At 31.2% G+C, this 19,865-nt stretch overlaps 1 protein-coding gene across 3 annotated transcripts; it reads right to left on the bottom strand.

Annotated features, from left to right (window-relative positions):
* Window positions 1-73: 73 nt before the first annotated feature.
* On the bottom strand, window positions 74-19,812 carry LOC134683386 (F-box only protein 47-like). 3 transcript variants are annotated; one of them, XM_063542667.1, is made up of 10 exons: window positions 19,562-19,812; window positions 13,630-13,833; window positions 11,460-11,633; window positions 9,638-9,714; window positions 7,408-7,594; window positions 6,308-6,478; window positions 3,465-3,623; window positions 2,685-2,827; window positions 2,032-2,191; window positions 74-1,001 (listed from the first exon to the last, which is right to left on the bottom strand). In XM_063542667.1, the coding sequence occupies exons 1-10, from the start codon at window positions 19,581-19,583 to the stop codon at window positions 901-903; spliced, it is 1,398 nt and encodes a 465-aa protein (XP_063398737.1). In that variant the 5' UTR covers window positions 19,584-19,812; the 3' UTR covers window positions 74-900. The 3 variants fall into 3 exon arrangements, with proteins under 3 accessions (XP_063398737.1, XP_063398736.1, XP_063398735.1); XM_063542666.1 differs by having other exon boundaries at window positions 74-998; window positions 19,553-19,636; XM_063542665.1 differs by having other exon boundaries at window positions 19,553-19,635.
* Window positions 19,813-19,865: the final 53 nt, after the last annotated feature.

The following is a 19,865-nucleotide window of genomic DNA, read 5'->3' on the forward strand; positions in this document are numbered from 1 at the left end:
TATCTTTTACAAGTGAAACAATGCAAATCATAGTCTAACTTTAGAAATAGGAAGAAGAGAAGAGTTGAACACATTTTGAAGTTAGAGCTGGTTTAAAAGGGGAAAATGTACCTGTTCAAGTCATCAGGGACGGCTCATTAAAGAAATAAACATAAATATAATATAACTGCTCATTAAAAACAATAACAACTACTGGTATGTTAGCATTAACAATTATATATTAACATTAACAATCCTATTTTAACATTAACAATTCTATATTTACAAAGTCTTATCACAGATATCTTTGACATTATCACATTTAATAAAAATATCAACAGTGTGAACACAAATATCAACTTAATTAAAATACAGACTAGATATCACTCATTTGACTTAGAATGTCCGTAAATAAACCCAATTAAAAAGACATGATGTTCAAAAAGCTTTTTTTCCATTCCGTACTTTAACTTCTGTCCAAAACAAAAGTAACAAACATATAATACTATTAAATTTTTACACATCCAACATAAAGGACCATTCCTTTCACCATTTACTTTCCAATCCTTATTCAGCATCACACTACATTTCATCAATAACTTTTGTCTATTCTTTTTTCCAGCAAACAAAAAAGGCAGTTGTCTTTGATTAAGGGAAAAGCCATTCTATTTCCCATGCCTCTTTTTACACAAACTCTTTAGAGTAGATAATATTCACTAATACTCTTAGTTGTATGTTTAGCACTCTATATATTTCCATTTTCAGTTCAAAATGAATAACACTGCTTGGTTTCCAGTTCAAGATCGATTTCAATGACTAAACCTCTTCTAAATTCCTGTAAAGAAATCTTTCTACAACTTGGCTTGTTAAAGAAACTGTTTCAATTCTTTACCCACTATTTTTGTTTCTTGACCTCCTTTATCACAATGTGATGGAATTTTTGTAAGCTAGCTGAATTATTTTCTTTGTAAATTCTGCCAAGGCCGTCACCATATAGTACATGTCATTACCATGTGTATCTTCTGAAGAAAAAGAAGAAACATCATTACACTGTCAGAACAATGTCCACTCCAATTGTTTCTGTGCATAAAAAGGCAAATTAGTATACTAGTCCCAGGCTTCAATTCTTCCAAAGTCTTTAATAAAAAAAAATCATTATTTCAAAATCCAGTAAAATTAGAAAATTTCTTTTGATTTTGGCACTGTTTTCAACAAATAGAATTTCCATGTTTATATTTTCATCTGGGGCGAGACAGAGTTTAAATGTCCCTGGTTTTCATGTTTATTATCCAAGGTACAAGGGCAATACCTATAAAAATCTTTGTTCTTTTAAAACTTTTTATTAATATCTTAGAGAAATGATGACTTGAAAGCAAATGTAATGTGATTTCAATTATATTAAATCAACATTTTCAAGGGGCATAGCTCATTAAACAGCACTTTTTTCAAAAGTATCAAAGACATTGCCGATATGAAACCTGTAACAGAAGTTTTATAAAATTCTAGCAGTAATTGTACACACCAAAGTGCTAACAATTGCAATTTTCCATATATTTAATGTTTGCAAGGGAAGTAACTCTTTTAAGAATACTATTTTTTTTAAAAGTTGATAGGCCACCATTATAAAACTTGTTAAATATGACTGATATTAACCTTTAGTATAAGTGTATAAAAAAACTTGCAAGAATTGTACCTGTGAGAGTGCTTACAAGACTGTACCGATGGACGCTCTGTATTTCTATGCCCCCCTACAAAAGCATGAGCGGAGGACAATAACTTTTGTTGGCAATGTTTAACAGCAGGAAAGATACAAAATGTAAACAAGGACTCCAGCTGTCTAAGGCTTAAATACAAATTAAACCAAGATTCATCAGCAAAAGGGTTGAATGACTTTACTGTGGTTTTGAAAAAAGTTTTTAATCCGCTGAGTTGAACAGTTTGGTTTATCAAAAGAATTGCAATTGGGTCAGATTTTTAAATGAACTGCAAAAACTTAGCTGGAGTGCAACACTTCAGTGAAGTCACAATTATTCTATTATATGAATCCCATACCTGGATCAGAAAATTCATGCATGTCTAAAATGAGTTCTCTGAACATATCCATCACACTGTTGAAGAACTGTAACCTCTTCTTGCCATTGTCCATGGCATCCAAGATATTTTGAATCATTGTCATAACATATGAAAGACTAAAACTGTTCTTCACACATACCTAGAAAATATTACAAACATACAAGATAAACAAAATTCATCAAATGAAAACTTGGTATTCTTATAAAGCTTCTGATTTTGTTTTGTGGTAGGGGCTACATCAAAATACTTGTGCAATAAAAAGCAAAAACATAGATCTATGACTCAAAAATATATAATTTTCATAAAATGTATCATTATATCTTATGGAATGTTACATATCTTTTTATTTTTTAAAACCTTTAATGACATTAGAATTTTTCAAAATGAGAACATTACTAATAATTCAAAGCCTTCCTTCCATACTGGTATGTTATTTTTTGACAAATATGCATTCTGAACTGAAAACTTGTCACAAAGAATAGGATTACCAGATGAAGCTTGATAACAAATGATATGGCTTGTAATCTTTGAAAAAATTGCAACAGAAATGTGTTATGGACAGAGACAGACAGTAATGTATGTTCCTTTCTTTGTATACAAAATATACATCGGCAGCATTAGCAGGTACCTACCACACAGAAAGATGTTGTTATGCTGGACAGTTCCATTATTCTACCATTAATTGCTTTACTAATCAACATTTTTGACGTTATGACATCACCACACAATATCAGCAAGTGTGCAACATTCTCTGCAAGCCACTCATCAGGTGAACCTGAAAAAGAACAATATCTGTTTTTATTTTAGGAATAAATCATATAAAATATTCATTACAGGAATACTCTGAATGTTTTCATTATTACTGTTACTATCCGTTGAAATTATTCCTATAAATTGTATGGTTCAAATTTCTTGCAGTTTTTATATTTTTATTAACAGATCAAATAAAATATTTTTGCATTATTTTATGATAATTAAATGAGCCAAATGTTTTTCAGTCAGTATTGTTAAAAAAATAACCCCATTATTAATGAAGTATTGCAATCAATGAATATTACTACAATTACAATAAATTATATTAAAAAGTAATAAATTATCTCCCTTTGTCATATTTTTGCAATTTATTGTAATAATTATATGGAGTTAATGACAATTTGTGTTTCTTGATTTTTTGGCCTTTTTCAGTTGATATTTCAGATGTATTACTGAAAAGCAATTATCTAATTGAATGTATCAAATCTTACTGATTGTTTCCTCAAACGAGAAATTAAGTTTTCTCTACATAATTGATTTCAATGTATTTTAACTAAAAAACAAGGTCAAAGACCCCAGTTTTTATATTGAAATATGAAAGTTTGTCTCCATACATTTAGACACACCAACTTTGAAGCTACCTTAACACATAGACTCACTTGTGAGTTCATCAAGAACACTGATTATATTGTCTTCTGACCATTCTTTTGGGTAACAATGTAAGATCTGTAAGGCATTAGCTAGCTCTCCAAAATGTTTGGCTGACTGTTCTGAATCAATGGGTGTATTCTCACACAACTCATACCATAAAATTTCCTCTGAAATTAAAATATATCATCAATTAAAATTCATTTAAGGTGTAATACCACCAAATCATGGTACGTCACATCCGGTTGCATACGAAAGTAGGTCTAAAAAAATATTCCCTTGAATTTGACCGTTGTAGGTAATTAATCCTACATTTTATTGCAGTAAAACTATTTCTGTGTCATAAACATATGTCTTGGGTATTTCAAAACACCATTAATTTTTATTTGTGATTTCTATAGAAAATTTTGTAATCTTGAGGTTACATGGTGACTAAACCTTGTACACAGATAAAATAAGGGGAGAAATTTGATTGGTTAACTTCCAATGATGGTTATTTTCTTATATGCAATGAAATGTTATGTGAAACTTTTTCTATAAACTGGCCTTGAAGGTATAAAACTTTGCTCAGTGCTCGGAGCACAAAAATCATGCTCGAAACATGAAATCCAGCAATTTGATTGGTTGATTTTCGAGTCCGAGTACAAAAATCATGCTCGAAAGTTTTATGACCGTGAGGCCTGGACAGGATAAAACTTTACTCATGCCAAGTATTTCTTTATTTGAAACAAAGATAAATTCTGCACATTTTTTTGAAAAGTGCAAATTTAACAAAGACTAATAGGGGAAAATTAATGGTGGTATTACACCTAATATGGGAAGCTGTACATGCACCTATGGCCTTGTGAGTAATCTCATGTGTTAAAATTTCTTGCTATTTAAGTGAAATAATACAAAAAAGGAAATATTCTGAGTGGATTGAGTCTTCAAAACACATTTTATGAGAAAATTGTCCTGAAATAGGACTGTACCATGAATATTCAGTAGACAGAACAAGCCATACTAAGTGCATATATTTATTTTTTTGGATGGGGGTGGGCTTTTTCTCCTTATTTCTTATATTTTGCTATGATATAACATTTTCCTAGGTAATACTTAAATAAATATAAAGTTATAAGTAGATGAAATTACTTTTAATGTTGTAACGACAAGTTATTCACTTAAAGAGAAGCCTTCTATGTCCCTCTTTGGAACGTGACGTAAATTTAATTTTTACGTAAGGACTTATTGAAACCTCCTTGGAGACAGTACACTTTTATATGGATTGTTCATTCTGCTAAAATGCTTCAATTACTAGTTTCTTATAACATTTCTACCATAAATGAGTGAAAGTTACCCCAATATTTTTATTTATTGGCCTGAAAAGTTGAAATTTTGAGGAAATGAGAGGTATAAATTCACCCAAAGAGACCTTTATAAAGAAGACAAAGAGGTTTATTAGTGGTATTTTATCTTCCTAAAATCATCTTGTGTATCATTTCCAACTGTTTGCAGGCAGAAAAGATAGATATTTGATCATTTATTGGTCCACACTCTATTCTATCTTGATGCAGCTTGGTTTTGATTTGTCAAAGAAATTTTGCTCGAATCGCTGTAAATGTCGTCTTTCATTATACTAGATTTTTCTCAAACTATTGAACTGATTATGACAAAACTTGACAGAAATGCTTGAAATAACCAGTATTACAAAGGGAAAAAGTCACATTCAGATTATTGAACAAAAAGGTCTTCTTTAGGTGTAATACCACCAAATCATGGTACGTCACATCCGGTTGCATACGAAAGTAGGTCTAAAAAAATATTCCCTTGAATTTGACCGTTGTAGGCAATTAATCCTACATTTTATTGCAGTAAAACTATTTCTGTGTCATAAACATATGTCTTGGGTATTTCAAAACACCATTAATTTCTATAGAAAATTTTGTAATCTTGAGGTTACATGGTGACTAAACCTTGTACACAGATAGAATAAGGGGAGAAATTTGATTGGTTAACTTCCAATGATGGTTATTTTCTTATATGCAATGAAATGTTATGTATAACTTTTTCTATAGAACTGGACAGGATAAAACTTTACTCATGCCAAGTATTTCTTTATTTGAAACAAAGATAAATTCTGCACATTTTTTTGAAAAGTGCAAATTTAACAAAGACTAATAGGGGAAAATCAATGATGGTATTACACCTTAAGGACTACAGATTCATGCTTTTAATTAGTTTGTCTTATATACAAGTTTTAACTGCATTGTAGTATGTTTTCTTTAACAACAGATAATTTTTATCATTTTACTTTATAAATCAACTTTTTGTTACTTTTAAAATTAGCAAACATTTCCACCTATGAAATCAACTTTGATGTAGAACACTTACAGATGAAGAACATTTATATGAATTAAACAAAAAGTTTAACAGAATCACTAACTGACATTCCTCAAGTTTTTATAACCATCCATCCCCAAAAGGAGGAAACAAAACTTCAAATTGAAAGTCTATGTTATTGTGGATTCATTTATTTTCGTGGCTACCAATTTTCATGGATTAGGGAAAACTTGCATGTTCGTGGATATTTAATTTCGTGGTTTTGATGAAGTCTTCATACAACTTACAAGCCTTTAGAAAATTTGTCATTCGTTGAATATTTAATTTCGTGGTTTAACAGTAACCACAAAATCAATGAAAATTGGTAGCCATTGAATAAAGATTTCTATTCTTTATACCAGGCTCAGTTTTGAAGAATATTTATAAAATATTTATGTTCAAAATACTTTCCAAAGGGTTTTATATAAAGTCCCATTAGGAGTCAAAACACTAGTTTTAGTCTATGCAGAGTAATGCCATATAAACTTTGACTAACCTTCTAATGTTGGGCCATACAGGATATACAATAATCTAGACTGGTGAACCATTGGCCAGGGCTTCAAGATTCTTGTCAACCAGAAAGCTCTTTCATTTATAGACTGACAGTGGTCTAAAAATATTCTCCTGAAGTAACATCTGATTTCATACTCACATCTGCTATGTAAACCTGAAAAGAAACACACACATTTTAAATTCAATCTACATATAAAATCATCTTGGTGATGTAGATCAAGTGGCTTTATTGTTTGGTTAAAAATTTAAAAAATAATCTAATGAAATTCTAAATTCAGAAATAATTCTAATTTTAATGTACTTTTTCTCAAACAATTAAAACATAATTAAAACATCACCAGCAATGAATGCAGCATACTTGTCAAAATTCTTTATATATATATATATATATATATCATTAAATTCTAGTTTTTAGTTTAATTTGTTATATCTTAGACATGCATGTTATTGCATTGCAATGTCATTCTTACTTTTACTCGATACAATTAGTTACAGATGCTCAAAATGATAATTTCAATTTTTCGGTCATGAAATGTAGACCATTTATCTTTGGTTGTTCTTTGAGGCTGGGAATAATTATTTTGATACTGGATATTGATATCAACAGTATTGCTAGAAAACTAATTTATCAATATTGTTTTTTTTTTTTTATTATAATAAGAGTGCTATGCACAAGTCCAGTTTAAATAGATACAGACAACAACAATCAGATCTGCAGAAATTGTTAGCCAAAATGACTGAAGGTTAGATCAAAAACTATATATTGCTGCTTTTTTTTAGTATAGCGTAAAACTTAAGAAAGAAGATGTTTCAAATTAAATTGACTGTACCCCTTTCAGATTTTTCCATTTAAAACTATAACCCAAGTAACGAACTTTATAAAAAGAGTAAACTCTCAATAGAAGCAATTTTGGAGATAAGCATTTTAAAATTATATGACCAAGAATATTATACTTTCTACCCACCCATAGAGACAAATTAAATATGCCTTCCCAGGGTCTGATGTATGTTTTTATGGAACAGCCCTCACCATGAGATTTTGACTTTTCATGATAACAATGATAAAAATTATATCATAAATACCTGGTTTTGAGTTGACAATCATTTTAACATTTTTGTTGACAGCAGTATGACTGTTAAGGATGTCAAATGTTCTAACACATTCAGAATCATCCCATCCAGCTATAACAGTGTGTAGGAATTTACCAAAACATGTCAATGATATACAGCGGGACATCTTTTCACATTTACAAGCATTTCCACACATCATCTGAAAAAGAAGAAAAGTAAATACTTAAACATGTTAGCAAAACAAAATATCAAGCATTTATACTATTTATGTGTGAATTCATTTTTACCAAACATGCATTTAAATAAATGAACGGAGCTGAAAGCCTGAAAGCAATTTCAGATATATTGAATATTTCTAAGGGTATAACTCATTCATACCTGCCAACTTTTGAAAATGCCCATGGGGGTTTTAGCACGCGACAACAATTTCAAAGGTTACAATTCTTTGCGACGACTATTTTGCACGTGCTGTTTTGTAGTCTAGGAAAAGTGTCATATTTGTAAGATGAGCTTACAACATCCCTTTCCCAAAGAACTATACATCTTATGATCTATCTGGTATTATATGGTCAACACATGTCCAAGAAATTTGATATTTTCTTGGCCTTGTATCTTCTTTATTATTCAAAATAATTGGACCCTTCATTAAGAAAAGCTGTTCCAAATATAATGATGTCAGAATTTCCCATTTTTAAGTTAATAAATCTACATTTTTTTATTTTATTTTTTACAAGAGTGACCCCTTGACTAAGGGTAGTCCCTCATTTAAGGGATTCCTCAAGTTGATGTGGGGGTGGGGGGGGGGGGGGGTGTTCATGTGAAAAATAATTAATAGTACATTAAATTTATACTTTAAATGATTGAATACATAAATAAAATTATGTTTAATTTGTTACAGCAAGTGTACATCATATGTGATGTCAACAAATTAGTGAATAAACTTCTATTTATTATATTCATGGTAGTACTGCATCATTGAAGTTTGTCAATCAGTCATGCTTTTATTCTTATTCTGTGTAAGAACCTCCTTGCAGTTGAAAAATCATTTGCCATGTTCACGTTTTTACAATTCTGACCAACAAACAGAGGAATACAACACAAGTTCAATATCTAGCATGTTAAAATAATCTTGAGAGAAAACGCTTTTGATTGGCTGATTAATTTGATCATGAGAAACACACAATTTGATTGGCTGAACACGATTTTCCTCCATTGGACACAGTTCAAAATCGGGAACAACAATATTTTTCGTGTAGATTTTCACCAAATCGTGTTTTAGAGGGTTTTTCAGGAACACGATCGTGCAATCGTGACAAAGGGTAAAAATCTTGTAGTACACGCCTAAATCGTGAAAGTTGGCAGGTATGCTCATTAAAAATATTTAATCAGCAATAAATTTCAGAATTGTCTGTTACTGATATTAACTTTGATAAAAATCTGGCAACAGTATGAAAGGGTTTACAATGCAAATTTGATATAATTTATATTTCTAAGGGACATAAATTGTTAAACATAATTGATCAACACTTATTTAACTTGCCTGAGACATAGCTAATACAATTAATGATATTAGTTTCTGGCAAGAATTGTACAAATGTACTTTTTTTCTTTCCGTTATAGGCCTCTCGATCATGATCAATTACAACAATTTACATTTTGAAACAATAATATTACAAAAAATAATTCTATAAACATTAAAAAAATTGCATTATATAAAGATAACAATAGTGTACTGACATGACATTATAACAATATAAGAAGTTGCATATAACAAGGAAATACTCTGCAGAGATTTCATATTTCCCATTTTCTAAGACGGCTCCTTATCATGTCATTTAGTTAAGTAAATATATAAATTTAACAACTTTGGTGGATAGTTGTCTCACTGGCAATCATGCCACATCTCCTTATTTTCATATTGATTGTTTGTTGCTGTGTGAATGCAGAAGATTTGTTCCTGTACTTGTCATGTATGCCCTAATATTTGACATTTATAGGTTTAGCTGTCTACTGATGGTTGTTATTATTTGTTTTTTCTAAAAAAAAAAAAGCTTTTTAGATTAACTTCATTTGAACTTTGGTGGATAGTTGTATCATTGGCTATCATACCACATCTCCTTATTTTTATATGCTATACTATATAATTAATTGTGAATCAAGTTGGTGCACAAGATTTTTATTTTAATGTACCATTAATATACTTATAACAAGTATATGGGAGATAACTCTGTATATTTCTTACCCTTGTTAAATATTCATTAACTATTTTCAGTCTCTCTCTTGTGGCATATAAACAAGTAGTTCTTTTGACCAGAAGTCCTACAATATATAGTAAAATCAGATTATGTTTTAAGTTTTGTTGAAGGGTATATGGTTTCTAATAATTTTTAAAAAAACTGCCTCGGTATTCATGCCCAACTACCTCTCTCAAGTTTTGAAGTTTGTGAGTTCAATCTTCAGCCACATAAAATCTTGAGTTTTATCAACTTAGCACTAAGAATTTAAAAGTAAGACTATGAGTATAGACTGATTGGACTCAGTAATTGTGCCAGTAGATCATGGAGATGCGGTTTTTGTGGACAATATCCTTGTTTGAGACCTGTCTTAGCACAGTCATCCACAATGATGTTGTCTTAAATACATCAGGGTAGAATAAAAATATTTGACAGTAATTTATATGACAAACTCTGTTATTATAGTACTGACCATGATAGATTTTTCCTAAGAATGTGATCATTCTCTTAAATCCATGTTTGTAAAATAGCTATATAGAAAATGCTTCCCTGATACGACTGCAGACAGTTGGGGCTTGACACTGTCTGCATTTGGATTGTGATTAAAATTTTGACAAAATATAGGTTTATTAGTATTACACAAATCAAATGCCAAGATCTTGCAAATCTATTGCACAATACTATGCAATTTTTTTTCTTGGAACTTTTCAAAAATTTGATATTTCGAAAAATTTTGAATAAGAAATTGGAACCCCCTTAAATGTTTTGAATCCTCTCTTGGAGCATTTACCCCCACACTTAATCCCAGCCTTTCCATTGTAGTACCAAATCTTGTAGTACAATTTTAGAAAGATCCATACACTTAAACACAATTTATTGTCTGGAAACTAGAAAAATGCTTGTTTTTGGCCTTTTTTTGGACCCTTATTCCTACATGAATAGGACAATTACCCCCAAACTCATTCCCATTCTTCCTTTTGTGATATTGAGCCTTGTGGTACAATGTCGAAGAGATTCATACACACTTACACACAAGTAATTGTCCAGAAACTACTAAAAATTTAAAAGCTTAGGCCAAAAATAAATATATGTCTGTTTCCTGCTGCCAAGGTAAATAAATCAGGGATTTTTTTTTTTTTAATTTTTCGCACTCCCTGTCCGATTTGCAGTCAGTTAAATGTCATGTTTGGTTAGGGTCCTGTACCCCAAAATGATTTAATCCCTTTAAAAAAGCTTTAATTAAATAATCCTCCCAGTGCCGACATTTTTTAAATCTTAATTGTAGCACATTTGTGCTGGGAGCAGACATTTTATTGTTTGGGCATAGTAAGATACAGATCTGGATCGGACGGGAAACAAATTTTTCCAGACTGGAAACAATTTTTCCCCGGATTTGAATAAAAAAATCTAGGTTCTGGGGGGCTGAGTCAGGGTCGGTCGGGAAACAGGAAACAGACGTATATTTTTTTTTTGCCCCTTTTTGTCCCTTTATTCCTAAACTGTTTTAAACACCATAACCTGCTAATTGAATCCAAAACTTTTACTTACAGTATTCAACATTGTAATACAATTTCAGAGCAATTGGAATCCTTATACACAATTTATTATCCTGAAAGTAGAAAAAGGCTTGTTTTGGGACCCTTATTGTCCCTTATTCCTAAACGGTTGGAGCCATAGAGATCCAATCACTGAAACTAAAGTTATTGTCCAGATACCAATTGTGTCTTCGGACGAAGATGACATTATAGCATTATAGATCCCAAATTTTTTTTTGCAGTATATTTGTAGTATAAAAAGGAGCTTAAAATGGTAAACATATTATATAATTACCCTGTCTGTTAAAAGTCCTGAGAAAATCACCAAGTTTTTCTGTTGGCAGTGGATGAATAGATGCATGCAGCTGTTGTATTACTTTGTTGGACAAACTTGGTGACAAAACTCTGAAACCTTCTACTAAATTCCTCATCGCTTTAGATCCTAATGCTAAGAGGCTTATATCCTCAACTGCAAATATAAACAAAATATAAATAACATTGGTGAAAAATATTCAAATGGTTCTAGTTGTAACTTGTTAAACGTAACAAAGTTGACATAAAAAATAAATTAACACATGTTGAACTTGAAACATATCACTAACAAGTGCACATTTTTGGTTGGGGACCACACAAAGCCCGCCTAAGGTTGAGATGTTCTCGCTGTGTTGAGGCCATTGGAGACCTTGGGCCATTTTTCTGCTATTTGGTCAGGTTGTTGTCTCTTTAATACATTCTCCTTTTTCATTTTCATTGAATTTGAGGATATTCCGGTGGTCTGGATTTTATATTATTGTGTTGCGATGTCAACATAATATATTTATCCCCCCTAAGAGATGTAACTCTGGAAACTTTGTAATAACCAATGCCATATTATCTGTTCCTGTTGGAAGAAATATTTTATCCCTTTATTGTGTTAGAAACAATTACCGAAGAATTCCTCCACTCAGAATTATTTGCTTTATGAAGGAAATTCTAATAGCTGACTAAAAATTTATTAACTTTAGGCGTAAATTGATATAATATTTGTTTTCCCAATCCCGACCTTGCCAAGCCATCTGTGGGTAGGTAGGTAGGGAAATAATTTTATTTTTCCAAAAGCTTGAACAATGTCGTACAATCCAGCAAGCCAGGAAATTGGAAAGGAATAAAATAATATTTGACTTTGTTTTGACAATAAAATTTTATGAGTAGCACTGTTTTTGCAGGGTCGGTCGTGATTGGGGAAACAAACAATAATTTATTTTAGGCCTTAATAGAAAATAACAAACAATTAGTAAGGCCACGGTTTTTTAATTTGTTGGTTTACGGATTTTCTCCATGAAAAAGTCGGGTCGGTCGGTCGGAAAAAAAAAGAAAAAAAAAAAATTTTCAAGACAGAAAACTGATATGCAAAATAAAAATATATTTCACCTTTCTAATAATATGTTTGTCATACTATTTTTTCATCGTTCTTTAATTTTAGTTTAATGAAATATTATTGCTCAGCTGTAAACATCGCATGACATTGTCTAATAATTTCCCGTAAAAAAAGGGGGGTACACTGACAAAGACGAAATTAAATCGTTATTTCACAAACAAGAAAAACAGATTCACGTCAGTTATTTGACTTAGCTTTTAATCAAAACTTGGTGAAAAACAAAAAGCACGAAAACTGATAAAGAAAGAAAAAAGTAAAAACGTCGTACGAAAATAAGTTCCAACACACGTGTCAAAAACGTAATAGACTCGTCCACTGGAAAAACGAGAATATCAGGTTAAATAATCTGTTGTCATGCATTCCCGTTTTTTATCCAAATGGACGATATTTTTTTATTATCTATAAAACAAGAAAATATCAAATGATTTGTTAAAATTCAGTATTTTAACTTGATGTCTTGAACTTCCACCTGTCTACATTTAGACAGGTCTATTTATATGAGAACATGCATCTTACGGACTGGTGACAAATAAGGGAATATTGTGTAATTGGTTTTAAACACAGGTTTCGTTCCGCACAATTATTTGCGCAAACGACATTTCAAGGTCATTAATAATTGATTTGTCTATTTTTAGAAACGTAAACTGAAAGTTTCATTTTTCACAACAGAAAGTCTCATCACTTCTGTTAGTGATTAATGCAAAAGGATATTTTAATTATTTTTCAGGGATAATGCATTTGTTAGGGTCGGCGAGAATAAAAAAAAGCCTGAAAATTCAATTTTATTTTTATTTTGGAAATCGGCAAAATCGGGTCGGCGGATCCGTAAACCAACAAATTAAAAAATCCTGGCCTAAATAAGTAAAAGGTAAATATTTTTTTTCATCTCACATAATATACATGTAAATAACATACAAAACAGCCTTTTCTTTTCTTTTTTCTATTTTTTTCATTTGTTTGACCTTCTGAATGATATAAAAAATAGTATAAAAAATATGTTTCATATAAACATATTATTCATAGTTACAATCAATTCATTTATAAATACCTGTCATATATCTCAATATATAAAATTTAAGTTCCAAAGGAAGCAAATCAAAGTATCCAAGTGCTGCAGACTTCATGCAAACTTTAACATCTGGTGAAGATAACAGGGTGTCTTTTTTAATTTCTGGTGACATTTTATCTTTTCCTTCAAGTCTGTTTGATCTTCTTAGTTTTTTACAGGGTAAGAACTTTTTTATATCCATGTCTGAAAAAAAAGAAGTTTAAAATATCCTTCTCTATAGAATACATTTGGCAGAAGACTGACTAGTAGTGTCTGGCATAACATAACTCATGTTGCGTGGTCTGTTATACCTTAAAATATATCTGCTAATTCATGCATTCTTTGCATGTTTATTTTTTATTTTTTTTCAGGAAACATAATAATATAGTGGATAATGAGCTTCAAGCTGTAGCACAAAAACATGTGAAACAAGAAAGTGTCCTTTATGTACATGGATCATGCAGGCCACTCACACTATCATCTTCTATGTTCAGTGGACCATGAAATTGTTAAAAACTCTAATTTGGCATTACAATTAGAAAGATAATATCATAGGGTGTAGTAAGTTTCAAATAGATTGGACAGAAGAACAAACTGTGTTTAACTGACAAATGGACCCACAGACCAGAAAGTATAATGCTCATAAAAGGTGCATAGTAAAAATTGCAAACAATGTTGCATATACATGTAGCACCAAAATAAACAAGTATAATTTGGTTTCATCTTGTGCCCAGCAAATTGTATCCAAATGGGTAAGAAAATTTTCAATCTGTGAAATTACAAACTATCAAATAGTTTGCATGGTTTGTTGTGAATATTTGTTACCTTTTTACCAAACAGGTCAAAAGTAGGAAACTACATGTCCTAAAAGCCAGAATTGGTTATAAATTTGATACCAAAGTTTATATCAAAGTGTTAAGAGGCGATCAAACTTATGACTTAATGAATTAAATGGTTAAATATACAACTATAAGATGTAAAATATTATTTTGATGTATTTTTTGGACAAATTGTACACATTTCAGAATGAGGCCCTTTGGAAGCCTTGCATTAATTGTCTTCTATAAATTCATGTTTTTGTTAAATACTTTGATTAATGCATTGTGAAGTGAGGTTGGTGAGTATTGTCTGTAGTCTTTAATTTCCACTGACAGACTGTTTTTTTCTGTATTATAAAAATTAACTGATATTTTATTTTTTCGGTACAAAGCTGCAAAGAGCAAGCATATTTCCATTTTGAAATTAACTTTAAATACTACAACTAACCATCTGACAGTCATTTGACTTAAGCCAGACTTTTTTATTATCTGTTTAACGAGAAAAATTGTAAAAAAATAGGGTGGAGGGGACTAAATAAAAAAAAAAAAAAAAAGTGCAAAATTGGTCCAGTCGACACTAAAAATAAAAATAAAACCAATCTAAGTGACCTTTTTTTTTTTAAAGAATTTATCAAAATACAAGTACAATGGAATGAAACAGACCAGTATATTAACCCTTCTATTAATTTGAATATAAAAAACTATGTTTTATTATGCATTTACTCTAATATAGATCCATGGCACCAGGCAAATATTATCAACTTGGCTGCGTATACACTATATATATGTATATACCTGTCACCCAGTCAGGAACCTCTTAGTGTATGTTTAATAAATGTTTTTACTGTATATGATATTTGTTTTATATATATTAATCAGGCTTTTTATAGCCTACTTTTAATATGGTGAGAGCCAAAGTTCTATGTTGAAAGCCACACAATAACAATAATTGCTTTAGACAACTAGAATGAAAAATGACGAGTCCAGAACCAATCCTATATATACTAATACATTCTCTTTGTATTTTCTTTCTATTCTTATTCTGTTTTTTTCAATTTGACTTTTTCTTCTATATACATGTAGATAAATTTTGGATTTTTTTGGGGTGTTTCGGTTAAAGTATAACTACCATGACTTTTCCTCATCAGGTATCCTGAGCCTCTTCAATATGATAATATTTAGTCTAGAAGGAAAGTTCCCAGCATCTATGCGCATAGAATTTAATATCCTGGATATTGGGATACTAAAATAACAAAGACCGACTCGACGTTAAAAATACTTATTTTCACTTATCCACAACTTTAAAGAATTATAATTATTAAACGGCTTTTAAAAGGAATTTATTTGTGTATAAACTGGACCAAGTCACTCACAAACATTTCATAGTGAGTAAATTGGTCCAGTTTATACACCAATAAAATCCTTTAAAAAGGCGTTTAATATTCTATATTAAACCTGTTTATTTACTTTTGACCTTGTGATTTATTCAACACAGAAATAAAATACTGGGCAATCTGACTTTATTCACAAATTATCAAACACAAAACCAATAAAAAAATTGTGTGCCAACATGTAGCAGGGATAATACCTAGCAGGGGCCCAGTCGCCCATGGCCTCTAGATTTTGAGCTGGGCTACTAAAATTTTGATAAAATTTAGTTCAAAATACAGACATCATTAAGGAATAATTTGGTCTGGGCTACCAGCTTGAGTTTCCCAAGTTTTATCCCTGTACAGTAGGGTGCAAACGTGTAATGTAGGGTGTGAAAGTAAAAGGGGGTGAACGTGAATCAAAAAAGTGTTTTTTCAAATGATTTTGTCCCATCCATACACAAAATTCAAAAAGCATTATTGATTTTAATTGATATCCTTGATACTATTTTAATATGCATACTACGATACTACTTCAAAGGAAAAATATAAACCCAAACTCTTCCATAACGTTGACCGACATGCATGTCAGGTTCAACATTTGCCTCGTTGGTTATAATGCGGCTGATGCCAACATCTTCCGGTAACTCATTGGACAACATGTCCCCAATTGTCTCATCTCTATCATTTAACAAATTTGAGTGAACACGAACTTCTCTCTAGTGATCACACTTCAAGTTTAATGTAAAAAAAACGGTCCCTTCCAGAAAGTCGCCGTTTTGTTTGACCTTGGGACAAGAGATAAATTAAAAATTGCAGACCCGTACTCAAACCTTTTTGTTTTGTTTTGAGGATTTCGTAACAGTCGGTGGAAAAAATAAAAATAAAAGTAGGAATCACTACTTTTATTTTTATTCTGAAATAGGAAATGTAGAGTCGGCGGATCTCGTTAAACAGATAATAAAAAAAATCTGGCCTTAAGGAGGCTCACGGGTATAAAAAAATTCAGCAAAAATTAAACATTTGTTTTTTCATTACAAATTTCATTTATGACACTATTTGTTATTACTTTATAATATGGTACAAAAATCACCCAGACAAAACGATTTGGTTTGGCCACAGATAACTTTAAAAATGTTTATATCATTGAAAAAGCTCTAAATTATCTCCCTTTGGTGCAAAAATGTTATTTTTTTATGTTTAAATTGAAATCCCGTACAGAAGTTGCTAACAGTAGCACATGAGTTTCACATGTGAAGCACATGAGATGCACTTAAGAATTGTATGCAAATCAGATTGCTCACAAAAATTGTGCAGTTTAAAATTGGTAGTTTATATGTGCACAAAAAAATCTAAAATAATTCTCATATGTGCAATTCAAACCTCAGGTGAGCTTTTATCATCTATGTTAGTTTTGTACTTTGAAAATTTTGTCCATTCTTCTAACCATTTAAAACTTACATAGATAATTGTTCATATGAGCTTTTTCAAAATGACATGCCCAGTCATGTACTTCCTGTAAATTCAAACTCAAAGCATCATTTTGGAGGGAGATGGAGATGAAACAATTTAAGCCAAATTTTGTGCTATTTAAACTTATGGAATTGTTGGAATCTGATAAAAACCAGTGTGACTGTGGTTAATCATTTGTAAGTTATCATTTCTATTTCATTTTATTTTCAATTATTTAAGATCTTCATTTAAATTTAAAAAGATATCCTTTTAATCTATTATAAGATTCAATTTAATCATCATCATCTGGAACTAATTTTCACGTGTGCAACTTGTTAGCAGCTGCTCATATGAGCAATCTGATAAAAATGCACATGTGAAACAAAAGCTCATGTAAGCATTTGCATGTGAGGTTTTTAACATGCAAATCAGGTGTAGTTTCACGTCACGTGTGCAACTTTTTTGCTCACAAAATGCTCACCTCATTTGCATGTTAAAACCTCATGTGCAATCATGTTAGTTTCTAACGTGAGCATCTTATGTGCAACATTGTTAGCATATTTTGGGAAGAGATATCTCTTTTCACTCATTGGTGACCTATATTGTTTATTATTGTTTTCAAACAAGCTGTACATTAGCTAAATAATTGTTAATTTAAGCGATTTCTGGAATAATTATTTAGTTCTTTTTTTATTTCGATATTACCAATATTTCTCCTATTAGTTCAACAGAAAAAAATGGACATTAACAAATTTAAAATGGATGCTTCTTTATTTTATATTTATATTAGGTATAAGATAAAGTTTAATCATAGAAAAAAATAGCAAAATTTTATATTAGACAAAAAAGTTGATTTAGACCCCGAGCCCCCTTAATGACCTTGAAGTTGAAGTTAACTTTGCCTGCAAAAAGACCTCTGCATTAGTTTAGAAAATTTTGGAATGTAAAACTCTAGTATTAGTGAAAGGGTACAAAAATGTGTTACCAAAATAAAAAATCGTAAATACTTAATTATAATAACTTTATTATCACCACACATGGTATCATTTGCTATACACCTTATCGCTATTTTTCCGCTATTACTGGATATCACACAGGTTCCCGTAAAATTTTGACCTCATAAAACAAAATATCTGACGGCACAATGGAAAAGTGATTGTTGTATGCGTCAAAAGGTCAAGTGGCCGGGTCGACTGACCGAGTAGGCTAATAGCGATAAGGTGTATTGTTTCTAAGTATAGCAGCAGAATATGACGTCATGCTGGCATGCAGCATACCGGAAGTAAAAATAAAATAAGGTCGAAAACGTAAGATGGTCGAAAACACAATACGAGACGATAAATGTTAAGCTTGGTTTTAGACTTTCAGTACAAATTTGAATACTATGGATTTCGCTATTATTATACAGATTTTGTCAAACATGAATTCAAATTTTCAGCAAATTAAAAAGCATCAATGCCTGCAGACTTTTGAAAAACCTGGAAATCAAATATTCATGAAAATGCCAGTTTTCTTTGTTTCCACAGAAATTATCACTGTGCTTAGCCAAAAGGCCTTGCTATTTCTTAAAACAAATTGCATAAATTTAACCAAATTTACAGTTTTTCATAAAAAGTAATAAAGGATCATGAAATTCCCTGCAACTTTGTGTTAGTGACGTCCCAGCTTACTCTGAGGTCCAATGGATGTTTTGCCAGACAGGCCGTGTGACGGCCCCAGCTTGTCTGGCAAAACAGCCGTCGGAGGTCAGAGTAATCTCAGACTACTTTGTGTCTGAGTTAAAAGCTGTGTACAGTTAAAGAGAGCTTTATCATATGCTTAGTCCTATAACATATGACTTCGCATCCTTATTCAATTTTTAACGTTTTTATACTGATATTTTCATTTTTTTTTTTGAAGGCACATTGATAGTAAATTTTTTTTATCAGAACAGCAAATAGAAATAGGAAATAATGCCCCCGAGGTCATATGTTATAGGACTATCATATGCTTTCCAACAAATTTGAAGATATGATGGTGTCTTTGTGTTGAGGATAACACATGCAAAATCAACATGTCCAACCTTCAATGGCTTAAATCAGTTAGCGCCTGCCTCATTTCAATGAGGAAAGTTGCTACACAAAAATTGTCAAAATGTTTTCCCCAAGGTATCCGGTCGTTCCGTCCCCAAACCGATCCCGAATAAATAATATTGATGAATGTAACATAAAGTTCTAATCAACAAGCAATAAAGAAATGAACAAATTAAAGAAATCACAAGAAAATTGCTGTCAACAGTCTTACACGTCTTACTTCTGATGGAATCCAAATTCATTGTCGAGTCTCAAAAAGTGTCGTCTGGTGACAGTCGCGCGCATCGTCTGCTTTGCCTCTGCTGATCATTCTCTTTTCAAAGTACTTAAAAGTGATATGTCAGTGCGCTTTTCTTCAAAATTCTGTTAACAACGAAAGGATAAAGAATGAAGACATTTCAATAATCTATCCAAATTAATGTCTAAAGCAATCTAAAAGACTTAAACTATGAAAACGGGCACCTTGTTGACAAATGAACAAATCTACCTCTCCACTAAAGAGTTCCAATTTCGTCCTCGAGTGT

The sequence above is a fragment of the Mytilus trossulus genome, chromosome 9 (genome assembly GCF_036588685.1).
Source record: "Mytilus trossulus isolate FHL-02 chromosome 9, PNRI_Mtr1.1.1.hap1, whole genome shotgun sequence".
Classification (NCBI taxonomy): Eukaryota; Metazoa; Mollusca; class Bivalvia; order Mytilida; family Mytilidae; genus Mytilus; species Mytilus trossulus.